The sequence below is a fragment of the Heteronotia binoei genome, chromosome 4 (assembly GCF_032191835.1).
Source record: "Heteronotia binoei isolate CCM8104 ecotype False Entrance Well chromosome 4, APGP_CSIRO_Hbin_v1, whole genome shotgun sequence".
NCBI classification, from domain to species: domain Eukaryota; kingdom Metazoa; phylum Chordata; class Lepidosauria; order Squamata; family Gekkonidae; genus Heteronotia; species Heteronotia binoei.
The window spans coordinates 167,839,596-167,863,778 of NC_083226.1; the positions used below are offsets into that span (position 1 = coordinate 167,839,596).

General features: G+C 44.6%; 2 protein-coding genes across 2 annotated transcripts in view; both read left to right on the forward strand.

The window, feature by feature from the left end:
- RPL17 (ribosomal protein L17) overlaps nucleotides 1-24,183 on the forward strand; it is a 456,550-nt gene that overhangs the window by 346,675 nt on the left and 85,692 nt on the right. The gene's annotated exons all lie outside the window — the stretch shown is intronic.
- The window catches only part of DYM (dymeclin), a 421,761-nt gene that overhangs the window by 296,812 nt on the left and 100,766 nt on the right, over nucleotides 1-24,183 (forward strand). Inside the window, exon 15 of the mRNA XM_060236187.1 lies at nucleotides 11,641-11,743. Coding sequence (XP_060092170.1) covers nucleotides 11,641-11,743 — 103 coding nt within the window. The remainder of the gene's footprint in view (nucleotides 1-11,640; nucleotides 11,744-24,183) is intronic.

The following is a 24,183-nucleotide window of genomic DNA, read 5'->3' on the forward strand; positions in this document are numbered from 1 at the left end:
CTTTAATTCAGTAAAAATTTTCTTCCCCTTTAGTGAACTATGCAGAGCCCTGAGGGCCAGCCCAAAAATAGCAGTCTTCTAATGCAGGAATCCACAACATGGTGCCCATTTATATCTTTCCTGGTTTCCCCCAAGTATTTTTAGAAAGTGAGCAGGGCCAGGTTGGTCTTTGGCCTAGCAAAATTTCTGATTGGCCGCTGGAGATTTGATTATGCGGATTTTTTTAAAAATGTTGCTGTCACAAGCAGGGGACCAGGGAGGGCCTTATACTGGCTGCCACCACTCTGATAAGGGCCTGTCTGGGAGGGGCCCAGAACTTGGTTGAATACAGCTGATGGTTACATTCAACAATTCCCATGAGTAAATTGCCCCAGTGAGATCGTTAAAGAGTGTGCTTGCAAACTGTTTATTTTGGCTGCTTCGTGAGTGCGTGTGCATGTGTTCACTTTCAGTTAGTGGACATGCAGCTGCTGGGGGGTGAGGAAATAAAGACTGTGTTCAGGGGAATTGCACTGCTATATTTTTATTTATTTATTTTAGGGAATGGGGAAAGTTTCCCGGCCCCATTGACAAAGTCCCCAGGTATTTTCCGAGTTGGACCTGGCAGCCAATTGGAGGTCCCCTGTTTTAATGCTTCCTGAAGGTGCTTGGGCAATGGGTTTTGTCAAATCCACAGTAGGAAAGGAGTTCTATAACTGGAAGGCAGCCACTGTGAGCAATGCATAATTCAAGGCAAGCATTTGTCCTCCCAGAAACGCAGCCACTGTAAATATGCCAAGTAAGAGGACATGATCTGTGAGGGGAAGGGGACACCAGGCAACATTTTCTGCATGGCTTTTATAAAGGGAAGCTGGCCTGGCAAGATTATTTACCACTGCTTGTGGGACTTTCAGACTAGAGCCAGTTTGGTGTAGTGGTTAAGTGCGTGGACTCTTATCTGGACATAACAGTGTTGCAGAAGGAACTATCCATTTATATTCCCATTCTTCCACATCTCCATTTTATCCGAAACACTCATCTTTCTTTCCTAAGAGATGCACAGACTCTGCCTACATTGTGAGCTTTGCACATCTCCCTGCAAGTTGGTCATGGGAGCCAGTTTGGTGTAGTGGTTAAGTGTGAGGACTTTTATCTGAGAGAACTGGGTTTGATTCCCCACTTCTCCACTGGAATGGCCTTGGGTTAGCCATAGTTCTCATAGGAGTTGTCCTTGAAAGGGCAGCTGCTGTGAGAGCTCTCTCAGCCCCACCCACCTCGCAGGGTGTCTGTTGTGCGGGGAGAAGATATAGGAGATTGTAAGCCGCTCTGAGTCTCTGATTCAGAGAGAAGAGTGGGGTATAAATCTGAAATTCTTCTTCTTCTTCATCCCCACAGAGTACCAATTCTAGTACTACAAGTAACTAAGCATCATGGCACATCCGCCACCCCCACTCCTCCCATCATTGTGTTCTGTTTGTCATATGTGTAGACAGGAGGGTTGCCAACTCCTGCCTGGCTGCTGATGTGGGGTTAGGGTTTGCCTGATCCAGGTTGGGAAACGCCTGGAGATCTGGGGCTGGAGCCTGGGGAGGGCAGGGACCACAGTGGAGTACAACGTTGTACAGCCCCCCCTCTGTGGAGTACAGTGCCATACAGGGGATCTTTGTGGATGAGCTGTGGCTCCTGGGGGCTGGCTTCCCCTGTTAACAACCCCAGGAATAGGCTCAAAATATTCTGCTCTATGTCATCCATCCCTGCAGTCGATGTGCGACTTTTATTTTCAGCTGTATTTCAGCTCAGCCGCAGTTATTGTCATGACCGCTGCAACAGCCTCTTAGCAATCCATTGCACAAAACGTCTCACTTCAGTCAGCCGTCGCAGGCTTTACCTTCGTGCGCTCGAACGCCTTTTTCTGCAACAAGGCGCAGTGTGCTTTGCCTGTTCCTAATCGCCACTTCGATTCTGCCGCGTTTTGGCGTTTATTCTTAACGAGGAAAACGCCCATCATTATGACGGAAAGGGGACGTGCAGAAAAGAGACTTCTATGCAGTCTTCTCCTCAAGCCTCCATAAGAAGAAGAAGAAGAAGAATTGCAGATTTATATCCCGCCCTTCTCCCTGAATCAGAGACTCAGAGCGGCTTACAATCTCCTATGTCTTCTCCCCCCACAACAGACACCCTGTGAGGTGGGTGGGGCTGGAGAGGGCGCTCACAGCAGCTGCCCTTTCAAGGACAACCTCTGCCAGAGCTATGGCTGACCCAAGGCCATGCCAGCAGGTGCAAGTGGAGGAGTGGGGAATCAAACCCGGTTCTCCCAGATAAGAGTCTGCACACTTAACCACTACACCAAGAAAGGAAGGAAGGAAGGAAGGAAGGAAGGAAGGAAGGAAGGAAGGAAGGAAGGAAGGAGAAGATAGAAGATATTGGATTTATATCCCGCCCTCCACTCCGAAGAGTCTCAGAGCGGCTCACAATCTCCTTTACCTTCCTCCCCCACAACAGACACCCTGTGAGGTGGGTGGGGCTGGAGACGGCTCTCACAGCAGCTGCCCTTTCAAGGACAACCTCTGCCAGAGCTATGGCTGACCCAAGGCCATTCCAGCAGGTGCAAGTGGAGGAGTGGGGAATCAAACCTGGTTCTCCCAGATAAGAGTCCGCACACTTAACCACTACACCGAACTGGCTCTCTCATAAGAGTCACCATCGGCAATTTTGGGGGGAACGCTTAACAGCAAAGCTTGCAATCTTTATTAGCAGAAAGGAGCAAGAGTCCAGTAACAAAATCTGTGGCCGGGCATGAGCTTTCGTGAGTCACTGCTCACTTCTTTAGATACAGCTAGAATGTGAGTCCATCTGTCCTTACATCTTGGCGAGTGCAGTGATTTCAGACGCCGAATGACAGCAGCAGGTGTTGGTAATGAGGGAAGAAACCTAGGTCTCAGTTCAGTCCAGGAGGATGCAATCTCAATATAATATTGATTTAGCCATTTGGGGGAAAGTTATGGAAGAAAATATTAAGATTACGAGATCAGTCACTTTCAGAGAAAAATTTTTATAAGATATTCTATAGATGGTATATTACACCAGATAAATTGGCGAAGATGTCCTCAAATGTTTCAAACAAAAGGATCGTTTTATCATATGTAGTGGAATTGTGACTTAGCGAAAGATTATTGGAAACAAAATTCATAATTGCCTTCAAAAAAAATCTAAAGATTAATTTACAGCACAAACCTGAGATGTATTTACTGAATATTTGTCAAGATTCACTTCCCAAGCCAATAATTAAGTTTCTGATTCATGCAGTAACTGCACCAAGAATAGTATATGCAAAATGGGGTAAAATGCAAAAAATACCTAAACAAGAAGACTTTGTTCAGAAGCTTTTAGAGACGGCAGAAATGGATATACTCTCTATAAAATTAAGAGAAGGAAATGTACAAGATAGCAAGATGACTTGGCAACCACTGTATGACTTGTTGGGTGTAGTATGAACCGGAATCTGAAGTAATTATGTGGCAGTGTATTTGTGTATAAAAATATAGGATAAGGGGTTAACACCGCCTAATGTATTGAATAAGATAAAAACTTGAGAGGTGCAATTATAAGTAATTTGTATTCGTGAGCCAAAAGAAAGAACTATAAAGTGATGGAATGATATAAGAGATAAAATGGAAGATATAAACTGTTAATGATAAACAGACTATGAAATAATAGAATTGATATTTTGTAAAAAGAAAAGAAATGTAAATAAATGAGACACTTCCTCTCCGACTCCAACTTTCCCATACTACCCCCTACTGTACTTTCCTTTCCCTTCTCCCCTGTATGAAACTTAATAAAACTTTTAATTTCAAAAAAAGAAAAGAAAGAAATTTAGATCTCAGTCCAGTCCAGGATGATGGATTCTCTTAAGCTTCATTATCAGTTGCAATTCAGCTGTCTTTCTTTCTAACCCCCTTTTAAAATTTCTTTGTAAGAGAACTACTACTCTTGGGTCAGCAACTGAATGTCCCGGAAGATTAAAATGTCCCCCCACTGGTTTTTGAATGTTGTAGCTTCTAATAGCAGTAGAAGGAGTAAGATTCCAGTAACATCTTAAAAGACTAAGAAAATTTGTGGCAGGGTGTGAGCTTTTGTAAGTCACTGCCCACTTATTCGGGCTTCTTTCCGTTTATTCTCTGCATCGTCCTGGATTGAATCCTCCTGGACCAAATGAAGACCTAAGTTTCTTGTCTCGTTACCAGTGCTGATATCACACCATATCATACCAAATCCAGTCAAGCCTGCTATTGCTATTGCCATTCAGCATGAAATAATCTTACAAAGTTTATATCTCTGGTACTTGGTGTTTTATAACACGTGGCCTGGCCTGACAAAAGTGACATTTGTGTCAGATCCATCCCTTGTATCAAATGAGTTTGACACCTCTGTTTTAAAGCATCAATAGTTGAAGTGCCGGCAAAGATTCAAGTAAGCCTGAAAATTTCTTTGTTGGCACTACTGTATGTTTGAACCAGCTCTTTCGCTGAATTATGGTTCTCTTAACAATACATGCCTGTAACAAATTCAAGTTTACACATTAAGAGTGTAGCAAATATTGATGCCAGTTCAGAAACTAGATTATATTTGTGGGTTGGCAGGCTCCGTTAACATATTCATTTCATATATGAAGGAATATTCAATCCAGAAGTTCTGCAGAGAAGCAGTTTCAAGGTTTTTGCACTCTCTCCTCCCCATCTCCTGTAACTATATTAGTATCTTTTTTATGACACAAAAACTAGCCAATTACATGATCCGTGCTCGCTGTAGGAGGTGAAAATGTGCTCATATGGAAATTAATATGAACGATATTCAGAGATCCTGAACGATATTCGGAGATTCTTAAACTAAATATCTTAATATAAAATGAAATTCTGACCTCTGTATTAAGAAAAGAAATCCCCATGTAGTGTAGTGTTAAGCGCTTGAAATGCAAACATGACAGCAGTAATTTGCAAAGGTTCACTTCAGTTCTTAAAATAAGAGCTAGACTCTTTAACCGAATAGACTCAACAAAGAATAATGTGGATTTTAAAGAGCACTAATAAAATACAGTTTCCACTTGAAATGCATCCTTGTTGGTCAGTTTCCACAAGGAAAAGCTTGCTTTTTTAAGAAAACCCTTGAATATACTTATTTCCCCTAGGGTTGCTAGGTCCAACTCAGGAAATATCTGGAGACTTTGGAGATGGAGTTGGGAGACTTCGGGGATGGAGCCAGGAGACTTTCCCATTCCAAATAAATACAGTAGTGCAGTTCCCCTGAATATAGTCTTCATTTTCTCGTCCTCTTTTTTGCCTTTTTTTGTTCCCCAGCAGCTGCTCTTATGCTAAATGAAAGTGAACACACACACGCACTAACAAAGCAGCCAAAATAAACAGTTTGCATGCCTGCACTTTTGTGACCTCCCTGGGGCAATGGTATAGATAGCTTTACTCACTGGAGTTGCTGAATATAACAATCTGCTGTATTTCAACCAACTAAAGGAGAGAGAGGTCTAGGGTAGAGGTGGCCAAGCTTACCTAACATAAGAGCCATGTAGAATAAATGTTATATGTTTGAGTCCCGCAAGACATGAATGTCCGATATAGGAAGGAAGGAAGGAGTCAGATTAAGGTGACAAAAGAGGAGGTCCTACAACTGATAGACAAATTAAAAACTAATAAGTCACCGGGTCCAGATGGCATACATCCGAGAGTTCTGAAAGAACTCAAAGTTGAACTTGTGGATCTTTTGACAAAAATCTGTAATCTTTCATTGAAATCTGCCTCCGTTCCTGAGGACTGGAAGGTAGCAAATGTCACCCCCATCTTTAAAAAGGGTTCCAGAGGAGATCCGGGAAATTACAGGCCAGTCAGTCTGACTTCAATACCGGGAAAGTTGGTAGAAAGCATTATCAAGGACAGAATGAGTAGGCACATTGATGAACACGGGTTATTGAGGAAGACTCAGCATGGGTTCTGTAAGGGAAGATCTTGCCTCACTAACCTGTTACATTTCTTTGAGGGGGTGAACAAACATGTGGACAAAGGGGACCCGATAGATGTTGTTTACCTTGACTTCCAGAAAGCTTTTGATAAAGTTCCTCATCAAAAGCTCCTTAGAAAGCTTGAGAGTCATGGAGTAAAAGGACAGGTCCTCTTGTGGATCAAAAACTGGCTGAGTAATAGGAAGCAGAGAGTGAGTATAAATGGGCAGTCTTCGCAATGGAGGACGGTAAGCAGTGGGGTGCCGCAGGGCTCGGTACTGGGTCCCATGCTTTTTAACTTATTCATAAATGATTTAGAGTTGGCAGTGAGCAGTGAAGTGGCCAAGTTTGCGGATGACACTAAATTGTTCAGGGTAGTGAGAACCAGAGAGGATCGTGAGGAACTCCAAAGGGACCTGTTGAGGCTGGGTGAGTGGGCGTCAACGTGGCAGATGCAGTTCAGTGTGGCCAAGTGCAAAGTAATGCACATTGGGGCCAAGAATCCCAGCTACAAATACAAGTTGATGGGGTGTGAACTGGCAGAAACTGACCAAGAGAAAGAACTTGGGGTCATGGTAGATAACTCACTGAAAATGTCAAGACAGTGTGCGTTTGCAATAAAAAAGGCCAACGCCATGCTGGGAATTATTAGGAAGGGAATTGAAAACAAATCAGCCAGTATCATAATGCCCCTGTATAAATTGATGGTGCGGTCTCATTTGGAGTACTGTGTGCAGTTCTGGTCGCCGCACCTCAAAAAGGATATTATAGCATTGGAGAAAGTCCAGAAAAGGGCAACTAGAATGATTAAAGGGCTGGAACACTTTCCCTATGAAGAAAGGTTGAAACGCTTGGGACTCTAGCTTGGAGAAACATTGACTGCGGGGTGACATGATAGAGGTTTACAAGTTAATGCATGGGATGGAGAAAGTAGAGAAAGAGGTATTTTTCTCCCTTTCTCACAATACAAGAACTCGTGGGCATTCGATGAAATTGCTGAGCAGACAGGTTAAAACGGATAAAAGGCAGTACTTCTTCACCCAAAGGGTGATTAACATGTGGAATTCACTGCCACAGGAGGTGGTGGCGGCCACAAGCATGGCCACCTTCAAGAGGGGTTTAGATAAAAATATGGAGCAGAGGTCCATTAGTGGCTATTAGCCACAGTGTGTGTGTGTGTGTATATGTGTGTGTGTATATATATATATGTATGTATATATATAAAATTTTGGCCACTGTGTGACACAGAGTGTTGGACTGGATGGGCCATTGGCCTGATCCAACATGGCTTCTCTTATGTTCTTAAGGAAAGAAGGAAGAAAGGAAGGCTTTTGCATCTGTTTAGAGAAGAAGTTGAGGACTGGCTTGCTCCCAATGTACTGAATTGTACAAGAGGCTGATAACTTTGATATATATAGGAATACTCCTGAGGATGCTGAAATGAGCCTATATCGGTGCTCATTGGAATGGACTTTTCTTTGTAATATTGTAAGGTTGTACGTCATTATCATGTGACAAAAGATTTGTAAGCATGATAAAAGCATTCTTGATAAAAGTTTTACTAAATGCATTAGCCTGCATATCGCAGTGGTTTTTTTTGTTTGTATATCCCCACCTGGAGGCTGGCAGCCCTAGTGGGTATCTTTTGCCAGCAGGTGAGAAAACCTTGTAGTTTTGTCTGGCATATCCACACTGACGGTTACAGGCCCTCCTTCTAGTGTTGTTCGTTTATGTGTTTTTAATTGAATTTTCTATTTTAACTGTATTTATATTGTATTTATAGAGAGCCAGTTTGGTGTAGTGGTTAAGTGCGCGGACTCTTATTTGGGAGAACCGGGTTTGATTCCCCACTCCTCCACTTGCACCTGCTGGAATGGCCTTGCGGCAGCCATAGCTCTCGCAGGAGTTGTCCTTGAAAGGGCAGCTGCTGTGAGAGTCCTCTCAGCCCCACCTGCCTCACAGGGTGTCTGTTGTGAAGGAAGGAGATATAGGAGATTGTGAGACTCTGAGATTCGAAGTGGAGGGCAGGATATAAATCCAATATCATCATCTTCTTCTTCTAATTGTGTTAATGTTTTTCTATTAGCCACCTTATGGACCCTGATTAGGTGAAAAGGTGGCATAAATAATGTTTTCAGTTTCTTAATTGATCCTGGATTCCCGTTGACTTCACAGCTCAGGTTGTTTCTGGGTTTTTAAGCTGCAAAAAAAATACAAACTGGAGTTCTTTAAAGAATGTGCCTTAATATTTTAACTTTACAAAGAACGTATCACATTTCCTCTGTGGAAATAAGATTAATTTCCATATAAATTGAAGGCAATGTAAATCTGATTATTGGGTCACTTGGGCCCCCTAGTCTTTTCCTTTAAAAGATCGTGGTGGGTTTTGAAGATGGAAAAAATTTATGCAACCATGCTAGTATGAATTGTAGTTCCAGCCAGCGGATGGATGTATTATGCTTGTGCATGTGTGTGTGTACATTGAAATGCTTTCTTTGTTTGCTTCTCTTCACATGTTCCTGTTCCCACTCACACCAGCAATTAATATGAAGGATCGTGGCCTGCTTTTCAAGTTCTTTTTTTGTTTGCTAAATCTCCTTTATCTCCTTCCCCCACAACAGACACCCTGTGAGGTGGGCGGGGCTGAGAGAGCTCTCACAGAAGCTGCCCTTTCAAGGACAACTCCTATGAGAGCTATGGCTGACCCAAGGCCATTCCAGCAGCTGCAAGTGGAGGAGTGGGGAATCAAACCTGGTTCTCCTAGATAAGAGTCCGCACACTTAGCCACTGCACTAAACTGGCTTTAGGTAGCCTTTAGGTGCCCCCCCCCCCAACTGACTATCTGGAAACAGTCCAGTTGTGGATTTTTCCACCTTGGGGCTCCACTTTTTGGAATCGCTTACCAAAGTTGGAAGCAGAAGGCACCTTCAACTTTTCACATTCCGGAAAATATTTGGTGGACAGTAAATTCTTTTGGGAAGCTGGCTGTTCTGATTTTATCTTGTCTCTTGTTGGTCTTTTTAATCTTGCTGATTTACGGTTATGTTGTCTGTTTGTTTGTTTGCGACGTGCCAAGCATTGTGTAGCTGCCTCGAGTCCAAGGAAATCAGGAAGGGTATAAATATTTTAAATCGATAAGCGCTGCAACAGCCAAGCTCCCAAAAAGCACCTTTAGGCAGCCCCTGGTAGCCTTGCCAAATCTTTGACCACAGCTAAGCTAGCGAGGAAAAGAAGAAAAGCACAACTCTCTATATTTACGTCGACTTGTAGCAAGAGCAATTAACAGGCTACTTTTATTACCTTTTATTGGTTTCCCAAACAAATACTCTCCAGACCCAAATGGTCTTTCAGTTTGTTCATTACCCTATTTTACCATTGGGTCCTAAGTTTGTATGAACATATGAAGCTGCCTTATACTGAATCAGACCTTTGGTCCATCAAAGTCAGTATTGTCTTCTCAGACTGGCAGTGGCTCTCCAGGGTCTCAAGCTGAGGTTTTTCATGCCTATTTGCCTGGACCCTTTTTAGTTGGGGATGCCGGGGATTGAACCTGGGATGTCCTGCTTACCAAGCAGATGCACTACCACTGAGCCACCGTCCCTCCCCTAACTATCACTGCCCACCAGCTATATGTAATTCTGCTCACTGTCCCCCATTCCCTCGTCGGAAGAAGTCTGCCTGCATACGAAGGCTTCCATTCTGAATAAAACTTTGTTGGTCTTAAAGGTGCTACTCGACTCCTACTTTGTTCTGCTGCTTCAGACCAACACAGCTGCCCACCTGGATCTTAACAACTCTCGATATGTTTCATATATATATCTTCCAGTCCTGCTGTACCATGAGCCTCCTGGGAAACTCTATAGACTACTTCCCCGAGGGGAGGGGGATGTTTTACGAAGGACTTTAGTTTTTCAAGGCTGCCACCCCCACCCCCACCCCCAAATGACAATATATTGTCTGTGTGCAGTGTGCGTGTACCTTTGGAACTCTTACTGCAGTGCTACTTTTCTTCAAGCATCCTTGTTTTTGTGTTAGGTCAGACTTAACGAAGGGACTATCCACTATCCATGTAACCCTGTTACATTCACGAAGATCAACCGAAAGCAGTCTTTCTACAAGCTCCATCTGCACTTGTTATTCAGCTCTCTTCCACTGATGGAAGCTCCTTTTTTTAATCACAGAACGTTTATTGGTCAGTACAGATATAAATATTACAGGCCAGTGCTCCTTTATGTATTGACTAAAATAAAAAGTGTAGATGACTGGGGAAGGCAATGGCAAACCGACCTGTAAAAAGTCTGCCGTGAAAATGTCGTGATGCGACGTCACTCCGGAATCAGAAATGACTGGTGCTTGCACAGGAGACTGCCTTTACCTTTGGAAGAGCCCCGTGGCACGGAGTGGTAAAGCTACAGTACTGCAGTCTGAGCTCTCTGCTCATGACTTGAGTTCGATCCCGGTGGAAGCTGGGTTCAGGTAGCCAGCTCCAGGTTGACTCAGCCTTCCATCCTTCCGAGGTCGGTAAAATGAAGACCCAGCTTGCTGGGGGGAAAGTGTAGATGACTGGGGAAGGCAATGGCAAACCACTCCGTAAAAAGTCTGCTGTGAAAACGTCATGATGTGACATCATCCCAGAGTTGGAAATGATTGGTGCTTGGACAGGGGACTACCTTTACCTTTAAAATATTAATATCCCACATTTCTAGGTGCACAGACTGCTAGGTTAGGTTCCAGTCTCAACAGTAAATAATTGCCAGTAAAGTGGGACGAGGGGTTCTAGCATAAAGGTACCACCACAGAAAAGGCCCAGTCTCTGGTGGCCTCTAACCCCTAAAGGTTGGGGCACAAACATCAGGGCTCCTGAGGGACTCTCAGCTATGGTTGGGAACCTTTCAAACCTCTTGTCATCAGAAGAATGAGCATTAATCTTGGCTCCAAATGCTGAGTTCAGAGCACTCTCAGACTTATGGTTAATATTGATTAGCGTTAAGTCAGCATGTGGTCCAAAAGGGTGATATGAATTTCATATGAGAGGGGCAGAGGATCCCACAGACTGATCGTTCTCTGTTAAGAGCTGAGAGCCAGTTTGGTGCAGTGGTTAAGTGTGCAGACTCTTATCTGGGAGAACTGGGTTTGATTTCCCACTTCTCCACTAGCTGCTAGAATGGCCTTGGGTTAGCCATAGCTCTGTAGGAGGAAAGGGCAGCTTCTGGGAGAGCCCTCTCAGCCCCACCCACCTCACAGGGTGTCTGTTGTGGGGGAAGGAGATAAAGGAGATTGTAAGCCCTCTGAGACTCTGATTCAGAGAGAAGGGTGGGGTATAAATGTGCAGCCTTCTTCTTAATGTTATATCAGCACCTGCTCTTAGCAGTAGCCGTTGGTTGTGAAAACATTTCATCTTTGCTAAGGATTTCAAAAATGCTCTATTATCTATTTGAAAGGAAAACGCTCTGTTGTCAAAATGAACCTGTTTGCAGAACTCCGTTTCCAAAACGTGCCTTTTTAGATGAACATTGGTTTCCTGTGAAAGGTTACAAGTTTGAAGAGTTCAACTGACGATGTAGTTTCGTAGGAACAGAAAAAACCTCGTTTTGAATTCTTGTTTGTTTGTTAACTCTTCTGTTTTTCTTTTGTTCTTCTTGTTTCCCCAGTTTGTTCTCGCTGTTGTCCAAAAAGCACAACAAAGTTCTGGAGCAGGCCACCCAGTCCTTGAGAAGCTCCCTCTCTTCAGATGACTCTCCGCTCCCAGATTATGTGAGTAGCGAGCTTTTAACATTTTAGGGAACTTGTCAAAATAGCAGCAGCGGCCGCCGCCGCATCCCTTAAGTCTGCAGAAGTCTATCAAAGGGTTTGACAAAAACCCAGCAACCACCAAACACCAAAATATAGGAAGTTCAGTTGATGACATCATGTCTGAAAACTCACTAAGAAAATAAAAAATATACTTGCGGATGGCAAAATAAAAAACCACAGCTATTCACAGCAATTTTACCCGAGTCTGACAGCTTGCCATTTTGGAGCCCTAGCATTTGATCGCCAGAAGTGTGTGTGGCGGGGGAGAACACTGCGGGCAAAGGATCATGGGAGTGGGACACGGAGGGAATGAAATACTTTGGCTACGATCCAAAGGGCCACAGCCCTAAGTCCTGCATACCCGTGGCTGTTTTGGGGCTTGTTCTCTCAAACACTAGCATCCCCTCAGACTGCAAAAACAGTTTTCTATCTTGTGTTTTGCAATATTTGTATACTGCTTTACAGCTTTAAAAGTTTTCATGGCAGTTCACTTCTACGAGATAAAAAGAATAACAAATAAAGCCAAACTTCCTACATCATACTCTCTTGTCATCAGACAGATCAAGCAGCAGAAAGAGAGTTTTCATTCCTTATTCTTTTCTCTTTTTTTTAGGGCAAAATTTAAGGAAATTGAAATTATAGTATTCAGCGCAATTCAGCACTTTCAAATAAAAAGTAGCATAGATCACAAAGGAAAGTTGCTCCATTTGAGGAAATTAAAATTACAGTATTCAGCGCAATTCAGCACTTTTGAATAAAAAGTAACACAAAGAAAAATTGATCCATGACAGATACAAAATCTAAAATAATTTATGTCCATATTATTACAAGTAGCTGGATAACCGCTGAAAATATCCTACAGGTCCTCCATTCATTTTTGACTGAATTAGATCAATACATTTCAGCTGAATTCTACACTGGAACCTCTATCCTTAAAATACTCTAAAATTACCCTTCAAATGCATCTTCACCTGTCCCCCAAGTGAGGCAAATGAGATCTGCAGTGCTGGAGTCACCACTAGAAAAGCCCTGCCTCTAGTGCAGGGGTCCCCAACCCCTGGTCCATGAACAGGTCCCGGTCTGTGACATGTTAGCAACTGAGCCATGAGTTGTATATTATAATGTAGTGGTAGTAGTAATAATAGTAATTAATAATAATAAGACATTGGATTTATATCCTGCCCTCCACTCTGAATCTCATAGTCACAATCTCCCTTGCCTTCCTCCCCCACAACAGGCACCCTGTGAGGTGGGTGAGGCTGAGAGAGCTCTCCCAGAAGCTGCCCATTCAAAGACAGCTCTGCAAGAGCTCTGGCTGACCCAAGGCCATCCCAGCAGCTGCAAGTAGAGGAGTGGGAATCAAACCCAGTTCTCCTAGATAAGAGTCCGCACACTTAACCACCACACCAAAATAAAGTGCACAATTGTATCATCCCAAAACCATCACCCCCACCCCACCCCCCGGTCTGTGGTAAAATTGCCTTCCACAAAACCGGTCCCTGGTGCCAAAAAGGTTGGGGACCACTGCTCTAGTGGATGACTGTCTGGTCCCCTCCAGAGAAGGTATCCTGAGCAACAACTCATTGGAAGGCTTGTATGGAAGCACATAATCTGGTCCCAAACCGTGTTGGCCTTGAAAAGTCAGAAAATGTTCTTGTGCAACTTGGTCATTTAATGTTTAAGGGGGAAGGTCGAAAAACTCCTCCAGGTGTACTCCAAGCCCTTGGGCATGCTCAGAATGGATATTTTGGATGCCAGCTTGTATTTTCGCCTTCCAGCCATTATCTATCCATAACATATGAATTGCTTTGAGCTAATAGAAGAGAATTCTGAGACAAAATTAATGAGTGCATAGTAGTACTCCCAATGTATGGAGCAGTTGTATTATAAGCATGCATAGGGATGCCAGCTGTAGGTTGGGAAATACCTGGGTATTTGCGGGGGGGGGGGGTGTTTCATGGGGAGGGCAGTTTGGGGAAGGGAGGGACCTCAAAAGGATATAATGCCATAGGGTCCACTCTCCAAAGAGCCATTTTCTCCAGGGGAGCCAATCTCTATTGCCTGGGGATCCGTTGTAATAGTGGGAGATCTCTAGTGTGCATACACTGAACAGTATGCACACATTCTAGACCAGGGGTGGCCAAACGGTGGCTTGGGAGCCATATGTGGCTCTTTCACACATATTTTGTGGCTCTTGAAGCCTCCAGTGCACAGTTGCCTAGCTTGGAGAAGGCATTTCTCTCTTTAGATCACTCCTCCAAGCCAGCTAGCAGCTTGGAAAATGCATTTAAAGTTAAAGTTGCTTTCTTTCCACTTCCACCTCCCTCCCCCATCTATTTGCCTTCCCTGTCTTGCGACTCTCAAACATCTGACGTTCTGTCTTGTGGCTCTTAAACATCTGACATTTATTCGATGTGGCTCTTATATTAAGCAAGTTTGACCACTTCTGCCCTAGACACAAGTACATGTCATTATAATTTACTCAGACTTCTTTCCTATAACCTACATCTTAAAAAGAAATAACTTTGCCTGGATTTATTTACACATAACTCCCAGTTGCTTCTGAAATATGCAATGGTTTTCTCTTCCTTGAGTATTCCACACACACCCCTTATTCCATAAGCTCTGAGGATGAAAATAACTCTGTGCATTCACCCAGTTTTTGTAAGCTGCCAAAAAAGCAAAAATTTTGAAGATATATTTGTGTACGCACCCACAGAGTGCTGAACTGGCTATGCAGACTTTCTCTACTAGGAACAGCAGTGATTTAGATTTCTTAATATGACGTGCCCTTTTGGCAATATTCTGGTAGCAGCTTTCACGGAGGTATTAAGGTAAGTTAGCCTGGAGTGCCTTTCTTATAAGTTTGTTGGAGAAGTTTGGCTTTGAATCCTACAAAAACTGGAATAGGGAAGATGCCAAAGGAAAGAGAATTTGGAACAGCAGTCACACCTTTTGTCTCTAATATTTTTTCCAATCAGTTCTTGTTTAGTAGGCAGTTCCTGGTGTTTCCATTTTTGCGCAATCGAGATTCTTGCTGCTGTATTAATATGTGCCATCAGGTGCTTTGCCTCTTTTGGGCAATCATTAGGATAAATGTTCAATAAAAAAATAACACTGGATTAAATTTAATTTGCATTTTCAATATTTTCCTGTACCATCTTTCAATAGCTTTTAACAACATTGCAAGACCACGACATATGATAAAAAGTCCCAGTATGGGAAGTACATTTCCAACATTTGTTAGATACATTAACATACATTTTAAACTGTTTTTCAGGGGGAAACCACATATGTCTAGGGTTGCCAAGTCCCCAGTCCGGGTGGGGTTCCCCGCCGAAGAGGTTCCCAACCCGCTGGCTCAATGTAGGGAATCTCCCCTGATGTCATCAGCGTGATGATGTCACCCGGAAGTGCCGACGTAGCACGGCGACCACTCTAGGCGTTTCCGGGGAAACTCTATAGTCTTCCCAGACACTCTAGCAATTTGGAAGGGAAAACTCTGTGGTACAATATTATTTATTTATTATTATTATTATTATTTTCAACTTTTACCCGCCCTCTCTGCAAGTGGACTCAAGTTGGCCAGCAAGCAAATTCAAACAATAGAATTTAAGTTTAAAACAATAAGATACAGTAAAATACAATTTAAAACATTTGTTGTGCTGTTAACTTCAAAACAGGCGGGATCTTACTTTCCTCTGACAGTAGTGATTGTAGCTACCGGTATATATTGATTCCTATAGTGATTGTAGTTCCTCAGCAGTAGGAGAATGCTGGGGACTTGGCAGTCCTACATATGTCAAGAATTCTTCTTGCCACGAGCACATCCATTTTGTTTCAGCCGGATGCAGCTGTGGCGATTTGCTTTATTTAGTGAGCTTGCCTGCTAATTTACTGTGTTATGTCTGTAACTGTGCATAAGTAACTTTCCACCCTGGGAATGTGTGGTATGACTAGGCATTTGAAGGTCAGTCGCTTCTCTGGCCGAGACTTTCTCTTTTGAGAATAACTTGTTTCAGATAGAACTCATACCGGGGGGATGATATTCTCATTGGTAGGGGGAAAAAAAGAGGTGGTCTGAACACAAGGCTGTGATTGGATGTCTGAGCCTAGGGGCTCTAAGGTTCACCAAGCCACAAACTTGGAACTGTAACGTCTTCATTTAATGAATAAACCTTATTTGATTACATCATAAGAGATTATCATTGATGGGGATTGTGCAGCACTTGAAAACATAACTTTATGTCATTTCTTCCCGGGGATAAAGAGGTGTGTGACCATGTGTACCAAAATGCAACACGTTTTTCTGGTCATCAGTTGTATGAAGTGTTTAGCCCAAGAGATGGGCTAGCTAGAGTATTAGCTAAAGGTTTCATATTGAAGAAGAAGAAGAAGATATTGGATTTATACCCTGCCCTATACTCATAGTCTGAGAGTGGTCACAATCTCCTTGACCTCCCCCCCCCCCCACACACACACACAGCAGACACCTTGTGAGGTAGTTGGGGCTGAGAGGGCTCTCACAGCAGCTGCTCTTTCAAGGATAACTCCTATGAAAGCTATGGCTGATCCAAGGCCATTCCAGCAGGTGCAGGTGGAGGAGTGGGGAATCAAACCCGGTTCTCCCTGATAAGAGTCCGCGCTCCTAACCACTACACAAAACTGAGTTGCCAGGTCTGTGTTGGAAAATACCTGAAGACTTGGGGGAGGGGGGGTGGATCCAGGAGAGAGCAGGGCTTGGGGAAGGGCCTCAGAAGGGTACAATGCCATAGAGCCCTTCAAAACAGCCATTTTCTCCAGGTGAGCTGATTTCTGGCAGCTGGAGATCAGTTGTAAAAGCAAATCTCCAGGCCTCATCTGGAGGTTGGCAGCCATAGGAAGGTGGGGTTGGGGAGGGGAGGGACTTCACTGGGGCATAATGTCATAGAGTACACCTTCCAAAGCGGCTATTTTCTCCAGGTGACCCCCTCTCTCTCTCTCATTTGGAGATAATTGAAATCCCAGATACGGTTTGGTGTAGTGGCTAAGTGTGCGGACTCTTATCTGAGAGAACCAGGTTTGATTACCCACTCCTCCACTTGAAGCTGCTGGAATGGCCTTGGGTCAGCCATAGCTGTCGCAGGAGCTGTCCTTGAAAGGACAGCTTCTGGGAGAGCTTTCTCAGCCCCACCCACCTCACAGGGTGTCTGTTGTGGGGGAGGAAGATAAAGGAGATTGTGAGCCACTCTGATTCAGAGAGAAGGGTGGGGTATAAATCTACTGTCTTCTTCAGATCTCCAGCCACCGCCTGGAGGTTGGAACCCTAGTTTTGTATGTCCCCCTGCTCAAAATGGGCATGTAAAGATCATAAGCAAAGTTTAAGTGGAACGTTCTAGAACAGAAGGCCCCAACCTTTTTGGTACCAGGAACCAGTTTTGTGGGAGACAACTCTTCTTCTCGGGACTGTAAGATACAGTGAGACATATTAGTAGTTTCCAGACATTACTTACACACTGGAAGAAGACAGTCCCGAGAAGAAGAGTTTTGAGACTCGAAACGATTTAAGGACCAGTCATTATGATCGTCGAACTGCATTTATGACTGCAAACTGATGAGGACGTGGATCATTTAAGAGAGTAGGAATAAGAGTGTTTTTCGGGTGGAATAGTTTTTGTATGGTCTCTCATAACTTGTATATTTCAATATTTCTTCTATTATTATTATTATTGAGATTTGGATTTGATATTGAATATAGTGGATATGGATATATATATATATATATATATATATATATATATATATATATATATATATATATGGTTTCAGTTGCTTTACTATTTTAGCACGGAGAGCGATTTGTTGGGTTGTTAGTGCATCTCTCTAAGAGCCCCCGTGGCGCAGAGTGTTAAAGCTGCTGTACTACAGTCCTAAGCTCTGCTCATCATGACCTGAGTTCGATCCCCGGCGGAAGCTGGGTTTTCAGGTAGCTGGCTCGAGGTTGACTCAGCCTTCCATCCTTCCGAGGTCGGTAAAATGAGTACTCAGCTTGCTGGGGTGAAAGTGTAGATGACTGGGGAAGGCAATGGCAAACCACTCCGTAAAAAGTCTGCCGTGAAAACATTGTGAAAGCAACATCACTCCAGAGTCGGAAACGACTGGTGCTTGCATAGAGGACCTTTCCTTTGAAGAGTAGTAAAGCTGCAATTGGAGCCCTCTGCTAACCTGAGTTTGATCCCAGCGAAAGCTGGTTCAGGTAGCTGGCTCCAGGTAGACTCAGCCTTCCATCCTCCCGAGATTGGTAAAATGAGTACCCAGCTTGCTGGGGGGGGGGGGGGGAGTGTAGAAGACTGGGGAAGGCAATGGCAAACCACCCTGTAAAAAGTCTGCCGTGAAAACGTTGTGAAAGCAACGTCACCCCAGAGTCGGAAACAACTGGTGCTTGCACAGGGGACCTTTCCTTCCTTCCTATTGAATCTCTGATCGGCAGGCCCAGAGTGCCTGGTGTCATCCTGTGTCCTCCCTCTTGTCCTAATAAATCCAAAGAGCCTCAACTTCTTAAGTTCTTTCATTCCCTTCCTTCCTTTCCTTCTCTCTCTCTCTCTCTGAGCTAATTCTCCATCAAGGAGTCAATGAAGCCCCTTGTTTAGATCCATCTTATATTTGTCTATGGTAAATAGAAAGCAGCTGCACGTTCGAGCATCTGACTCTTGAAGACTTTAAAAAATCCCTCGAGCATCATCTGGAAATGATATAGCTTGTAAAACAAAGCTAAGAAGAAAAAGCAATGTTTGTTTTATGTGGGATGAATGACTTCAGTTGGGGTCCTTCTAATTTGGCCATTAGGAGGGTTATTAAAAAGCATTATTACAAAGGTGGTTTCGACAAAAAGATTTTTTTTTTTTTGTTCTAGCTTGTTATTACATTTGATTATAGCCGAAGCAGTAAGTGCTTTATAAATAGCCCTTCATTTCAGTCCCCCCAAGTGGAGAAGCAAAAGACTAGTAATCTGACTGTCTTTATGCATTGGTAGATGCTAAATTACTCCCTTATATTATTTTAGTTCCTTAAAGCAAATTTGCGTTTTAGAAGTCATATTTAATTTCCCCTTACATGTTTTGGCATGCGCGGCACATTGCTGAATGTTAGCACAGAAATGTTAGCCATCTTTTGAGCAAGCTGATGATACTATAAAAAGAAAAAAAGGACTTTCTTTTTTAAAAAATGAACTCTCTTCAGCATGCATAAGTTGAGGGCCACGTAAGAAGATACTGGATTTATATCCCACCCTATACTGTGAATCTCAGGGTCTCAGAGTGGTCACAATCTCCTTTACCTTCCCCCTACCCCACAAGAGACACCCTGTGAGGTAGGTGGGGTTAAGAGAGCTCTTACAGCAGCTGCCCTTTCAAGGACAACTCCTACAAGAGCTATGGCTGACCCAAGGCCATTCCAGGAGATGCAAGTGGAGGAGTCGGGAATCATACCTGGTTCTCCCAGATAAGAGTCTGCTCACGTAACCACTACACCAAACTGGCTCTTTACACCAGGTTTGGGATTGCTTGAGAGCGAATCCTGTTAAGCAAAGCAGCGTCAAGTAAGGTTGCCAGTCCCCAGATTCAAGTGGGGGATCCACTGGTTTGGGGGGGGGGGGGGCTTCTCCTTGTTGCAGACCGGCTGGCCAGAGGGGGAAACCCCCAACACTATCACCATTGTTTCACATAGGGCTTTTTGGTGGGAAAAGTCCAGTAGGAACTGTTTGCATATTATGCCACAACCCTTGGTGCCAAGTTGGCTGGAACTGCGCTCCTGTGCGTTCCTGCTCAAAAAAGTTCATCCATGATTGATAGACCTTTCCCGGTCCCGAGATCCTTTCATTGCAGCTTGCACACATTGGGACTTGAACGTCATGCATACAAAGCATGCCTTTTTCCTCTGAGCTGTTCCTGAGCCTTTCATCATGTTCCAGAGCTAAGACTTGTGCAGGATTTCCAAAATAGATAGCTTCCCATGCCCTGCATAGCTCCGTGACTCTGCGGCCCTCTCCCCTTTATTTTCCTTGCCAAAACATTCCCGTTTACATGGGGGAAAAGCATACCTTGACTCGGAATGAACCGTGCCGAATTAAGCACGGACACAAAATTTGCATAATACAAAGTTGTATCTTGTTCGGTTTTGCTGTGCGCAGGATTTAGCTGCCTTTGGATAAACAGTCCACAATGATTATAAAGGAGGCCGAAGTGGCGGCGCTTCAAATGGAAGCTTGTGGCACTGGAACCATTGTTTGGACCGGGCACCACTGCATGTCTTCTTGCAGGGGACAGTGTCCCCGAGCGTAGGGATGTGTCTCTTGGGGTGGTCCAAATATTGTTTTGGGGTACAGCCTGGCCCCAGTGTCTGCCTGTTTGAGTGTCCTGGGGGCACCTTGCTTTGGAGCCGCTGGCATGAGAACCTCTCTTTGGACCATGAGGCAGCACAGGTCTTCTCGAAGGGCAGAGTCCCCTGAGTGTGGGGGTGTATGAGATATGGGGGTCTAGACCTTATTTTGGGGCTCAGAACTTTCAAACTCTCCTTAGTGTTTTTGATTGAATTCACGAATAAAGAATGAATAAGGAACTGGGGATAAGGAGCCAACTCCAGCCTCTTCCATTATAAAGGCCTTTTTGACTCCCCTTGCCCTTCGTGTCTAAGCGCCCACTTGCACAGTTTCGTGTTTCTGTTAATTGTGTGCGTCTCTGTGCAGGAGTTGTGCGCTGGTATGCTTTCATTTGTGAAGAACGCCTTGTGGGGCTTAGCTGGGGGTCTGCAGGAGGCTTCAAAGAGACCCAGAGGAGCGTGGGGGGCAGCGTAGATGGGGCGTTTTCCAGGCCTGTTACTCAGGCCTGGCGTCTCCTCAGATCTGAGCTGTGACAGAGACAGGGAATGGTTCTACGGATAGGCCCAGTCATCTTGGCATCTGCGAGCGAGATAAAGCACGCAAAACTCTCCGTTGCACTTGCAGCTTCACACCAGGGTGTCTGAGGTTGTGCATGCCGAAAGTCCCACTTTCCTTCGCTCAGGATGTCTCTCAGTCGAGACTGTCCATACGTGACTGGGTGAGACGGTGGTTTTGGTGGAGCAGACAGTGTTTGTTCACTAAAAATGAAACTGGGGATGACAAACCCATTTTCTCACAGTCTGCACGCTATTCAAATAGGCTGCCGCTTTGGGGACAGTTTGGGGTCGGGTTTTCTAGCTGTCTTTGTCAGGGGCGGGGGGGGGGGGAGATGGTGTGAGTCACAGCTTCCAAATATTTGCTGTTAAACATCCACCTGGTTAATTAGTTTGCTTCGATTAGTAAATCACAGTGCTTGACAAACGTTGCTTCAGATACTGCATTAAAATTTATTTTTGCATCTCTTCTTCTCCCTCTCCCCTCCCCCCCAAGAAAACAAAAGTAGAAGCTAAGTAAGCATGCGAGTTTCAAATAAAGAATTATGTTGCAAATGCAGACACTAGATTCAGCTCAAGCTCCTCAGTAGTGAAGGCAAAAGAGCGAACATGACGTCTTCCAACTTTTCTGGCTCCCTTGAAAATAGGTGATTAGAGCCTAAATTCAACGATAGAAGAAGCAAATTCCACACTAGGAAAGGGAGTGGGAAAAAATAGCCCCTATTGTAATGGAAAAGGAAAGGAAAGGTCCCCTGTGCAAGCACCAGTCGTTTTCGACTCTGGGGTAACGCTGCTTTCACAATGTTTTCACGGCAGACCTTTTACGATGTGGTTTGCCATTGCCTTCCCCAGTCATCTACATTTCCCCCCCAGCAAGCTGGGTCCTCATTTGACCGACCTCGGAAGAATGGAAGGCTGAGTCAACCTCAAGCCAGCTACCTGAACCAGCTTCCGATGGAAGGATGGAAGGCTGAATCAACCTCAAGCCGGCTACCTGAACCAGCTTCCGCTGGAATCGAACTCAGGTCGTGAGCAGAGGGTTCCGACTGCAGTTATGCAGCTTTACCACTCTGCGCCACGGGGCTCGATCGTATTGTAATGCCAGAGAGCCAATTTGGTGTAGTGGTTAAGTGCGTGGAGAACTGGGTTTGATTCCCCACTCCTCCACTTGCAGCTGCTGGAATGGCCTTGGGTCAGCCATAGCTCTCGTAGGAGTTGTCCTGGAAAGGGCAGCTGCTGTAAGAGCTCTCTCAGCCCCACCCACTTTACAGGGTGTCTGTTGGGGGTGGGAAGGTAAAGGAGATTGTAAACTGCTGAGACTCTGATATTTGGATATAAATCCAATATCGTCGTTGTGTTGTACAGTGTTGTGTAGCGCTGTGGTGGGCCTCATTTTGAACACTGTGTGCCGTTCTAATGGCCGTGTCTGAAAAAGAATACTGCAGAGCTAATAGAAGTACAAAAGGGGGAACCAAAATGTGAAATGGTCGGAGCACCTTTCCTGTGAGGAAAGTCTGCAAAGTTTAGCTTAGTACTTTTAGTTTTAGTTTAGGAAACTAAAGCTTTAGTAGTTTTTGTTTAGAAAAAAGGGGAGTCTGGGTGGGGGGAACATGACAGGTTTATGAGAGGAAGAGCTGGTTTTTATACCCCACTTTCCTCTGTCCTAAGAAGTCTGAAGGTGGTTTATAATGGCCTTCCCTTCCTCTCCCCACAACAGGCACCTTGCGAGGCAGGTGGGGTTTAAGAGAATTCAAGAATTGTGACTGGCCCCAGGTCACCCAGCAGGCTTCATGTGGAGGAGTTGGGAATCGAACCCGGCTCTGCAGATCAGAGGCTGCCGCTCTTGACCACTATACCACACTGATGTATGAATTAGAGAAAGTGGATAGAGAGAGCTTTTCCCCCTACTTCTGGGGGGCACCGTCTCCTGTGGGGCACCCAATGAAGCTCTCGAGAAATAGATTCAGGATAGACCAAAGGAAATATTTCTTTACCCAGTGCGCTATTAAACTGTGGATATTCACTCTTTTGGATATGCTGATGGCCACAAGTACGCATGGCTTTAAAGGGGGATTGGGGAGATGGTTGGAGGAGAGATCCCTCAGTGGCTACTGACCATGGTGACTAAAGGGAACTTGCATCGGCAGCACCAGAATGTCTTGAAATATCAGTTCTGGGAAGCAGCATCCGAGGTGAAATATCAGTTCTGGGAAGCAGCCTCTCTGCCCTGTTTGTTTGGCCTTCCAGTGCAACTGGTTGGCCAGTGTATGAAGCAGTATGCTGAACCAAATGGACCACTGGTCTGATCCACCAGACTGTAGTTGGGTATGTTCTTATGCAGGGCTCTCTTTTTTTGTAGAAATAGCCCAGCAGGATCTCATTTGCATATTAGGCCACACCCCTGATGACACCATTGTTTCACACAGGGCTTTTTTTGTAGGAAAAGTCCAGCAGGAACTTATTTGCATATTTAGGCCACACCCTTTGATGCCAAGCCAGCTGGAACCGCGTTCCTGCTCAACACCCCCACATACACACACACACACACACTCTGTTCTTATGTATGATTTGAACTTGAAAGAGAGAGTATTCTGAGCATGAATTTCAGCTTTCATTGTTTGTTTGTTTTAAAGTTTATACCCTGTCTTTCTCTCTATTGAGGACTCAAAAGAACTGATTAGGGCACATAATAACATTAGACCAGGCGTGTAAAACATGCAGTTTGAGGGCCGAATCGGGCCCCCAGAGGGCTCCTATCAGACCCCCGAGCAACTGGTTGTCATCTGCTTCCTTCTCCCTCTCTCTTGCTTCCTTCTGCATCACAGCTTGCTTTGCCAGGCTTGCTCAATTGCACAGGAGCTACAGAACAAAACCTCTGTTTTCTCCATTGGCTGAGGCTCCTCACTTGGGGAGGAAGGGGGGAGGAATAGCTTGCTTTGCCAGGCTTTCTCAGCTGCACAGCAGAGCTACTGAGCCAAGCCTCTCTTCCTTCTATTGGCTGAGGCTCCTCTGCCTCTCCCAGTCCCTGGGGAAGGAAGGAAAGAGCCAGAGCTCCCTTTGCCCAGTTCTCTGGATCTGATGGGAGAGATACAAAGAAAGCACCTTTAAGACAATGAGTGCTAACTTTTGAAGCATGTTTTAAGTTGTTTTAAAATATATATTTGCCTTTGTCTGTGTTCTTTATAAAATTTATATCTCTGCTAAAGGTAAAAAGGTAAAGGTAGTCCCCTGTGCAAGCACCAGTCGTTTCCGACTCTGGGGTGACGTTGCTTTCATGTTTTCACGGCAGACTTTTTACGGGGTGGTTTGCCATTGCCTTCCCCAGTCATCTACACTTTCCCCCCAGCAAGCTGAGTACTCATTTTACACACCTTGGAAGGATGGAAAGCTGAGTTGACCTGGAGTCGGCTACCTGAAACAACTTCCACTGGGATCGAACTCAGGTTGTGAGTAGAGGGCTCGGAGTGCAGTACTGCAGCTTTACCACTCTG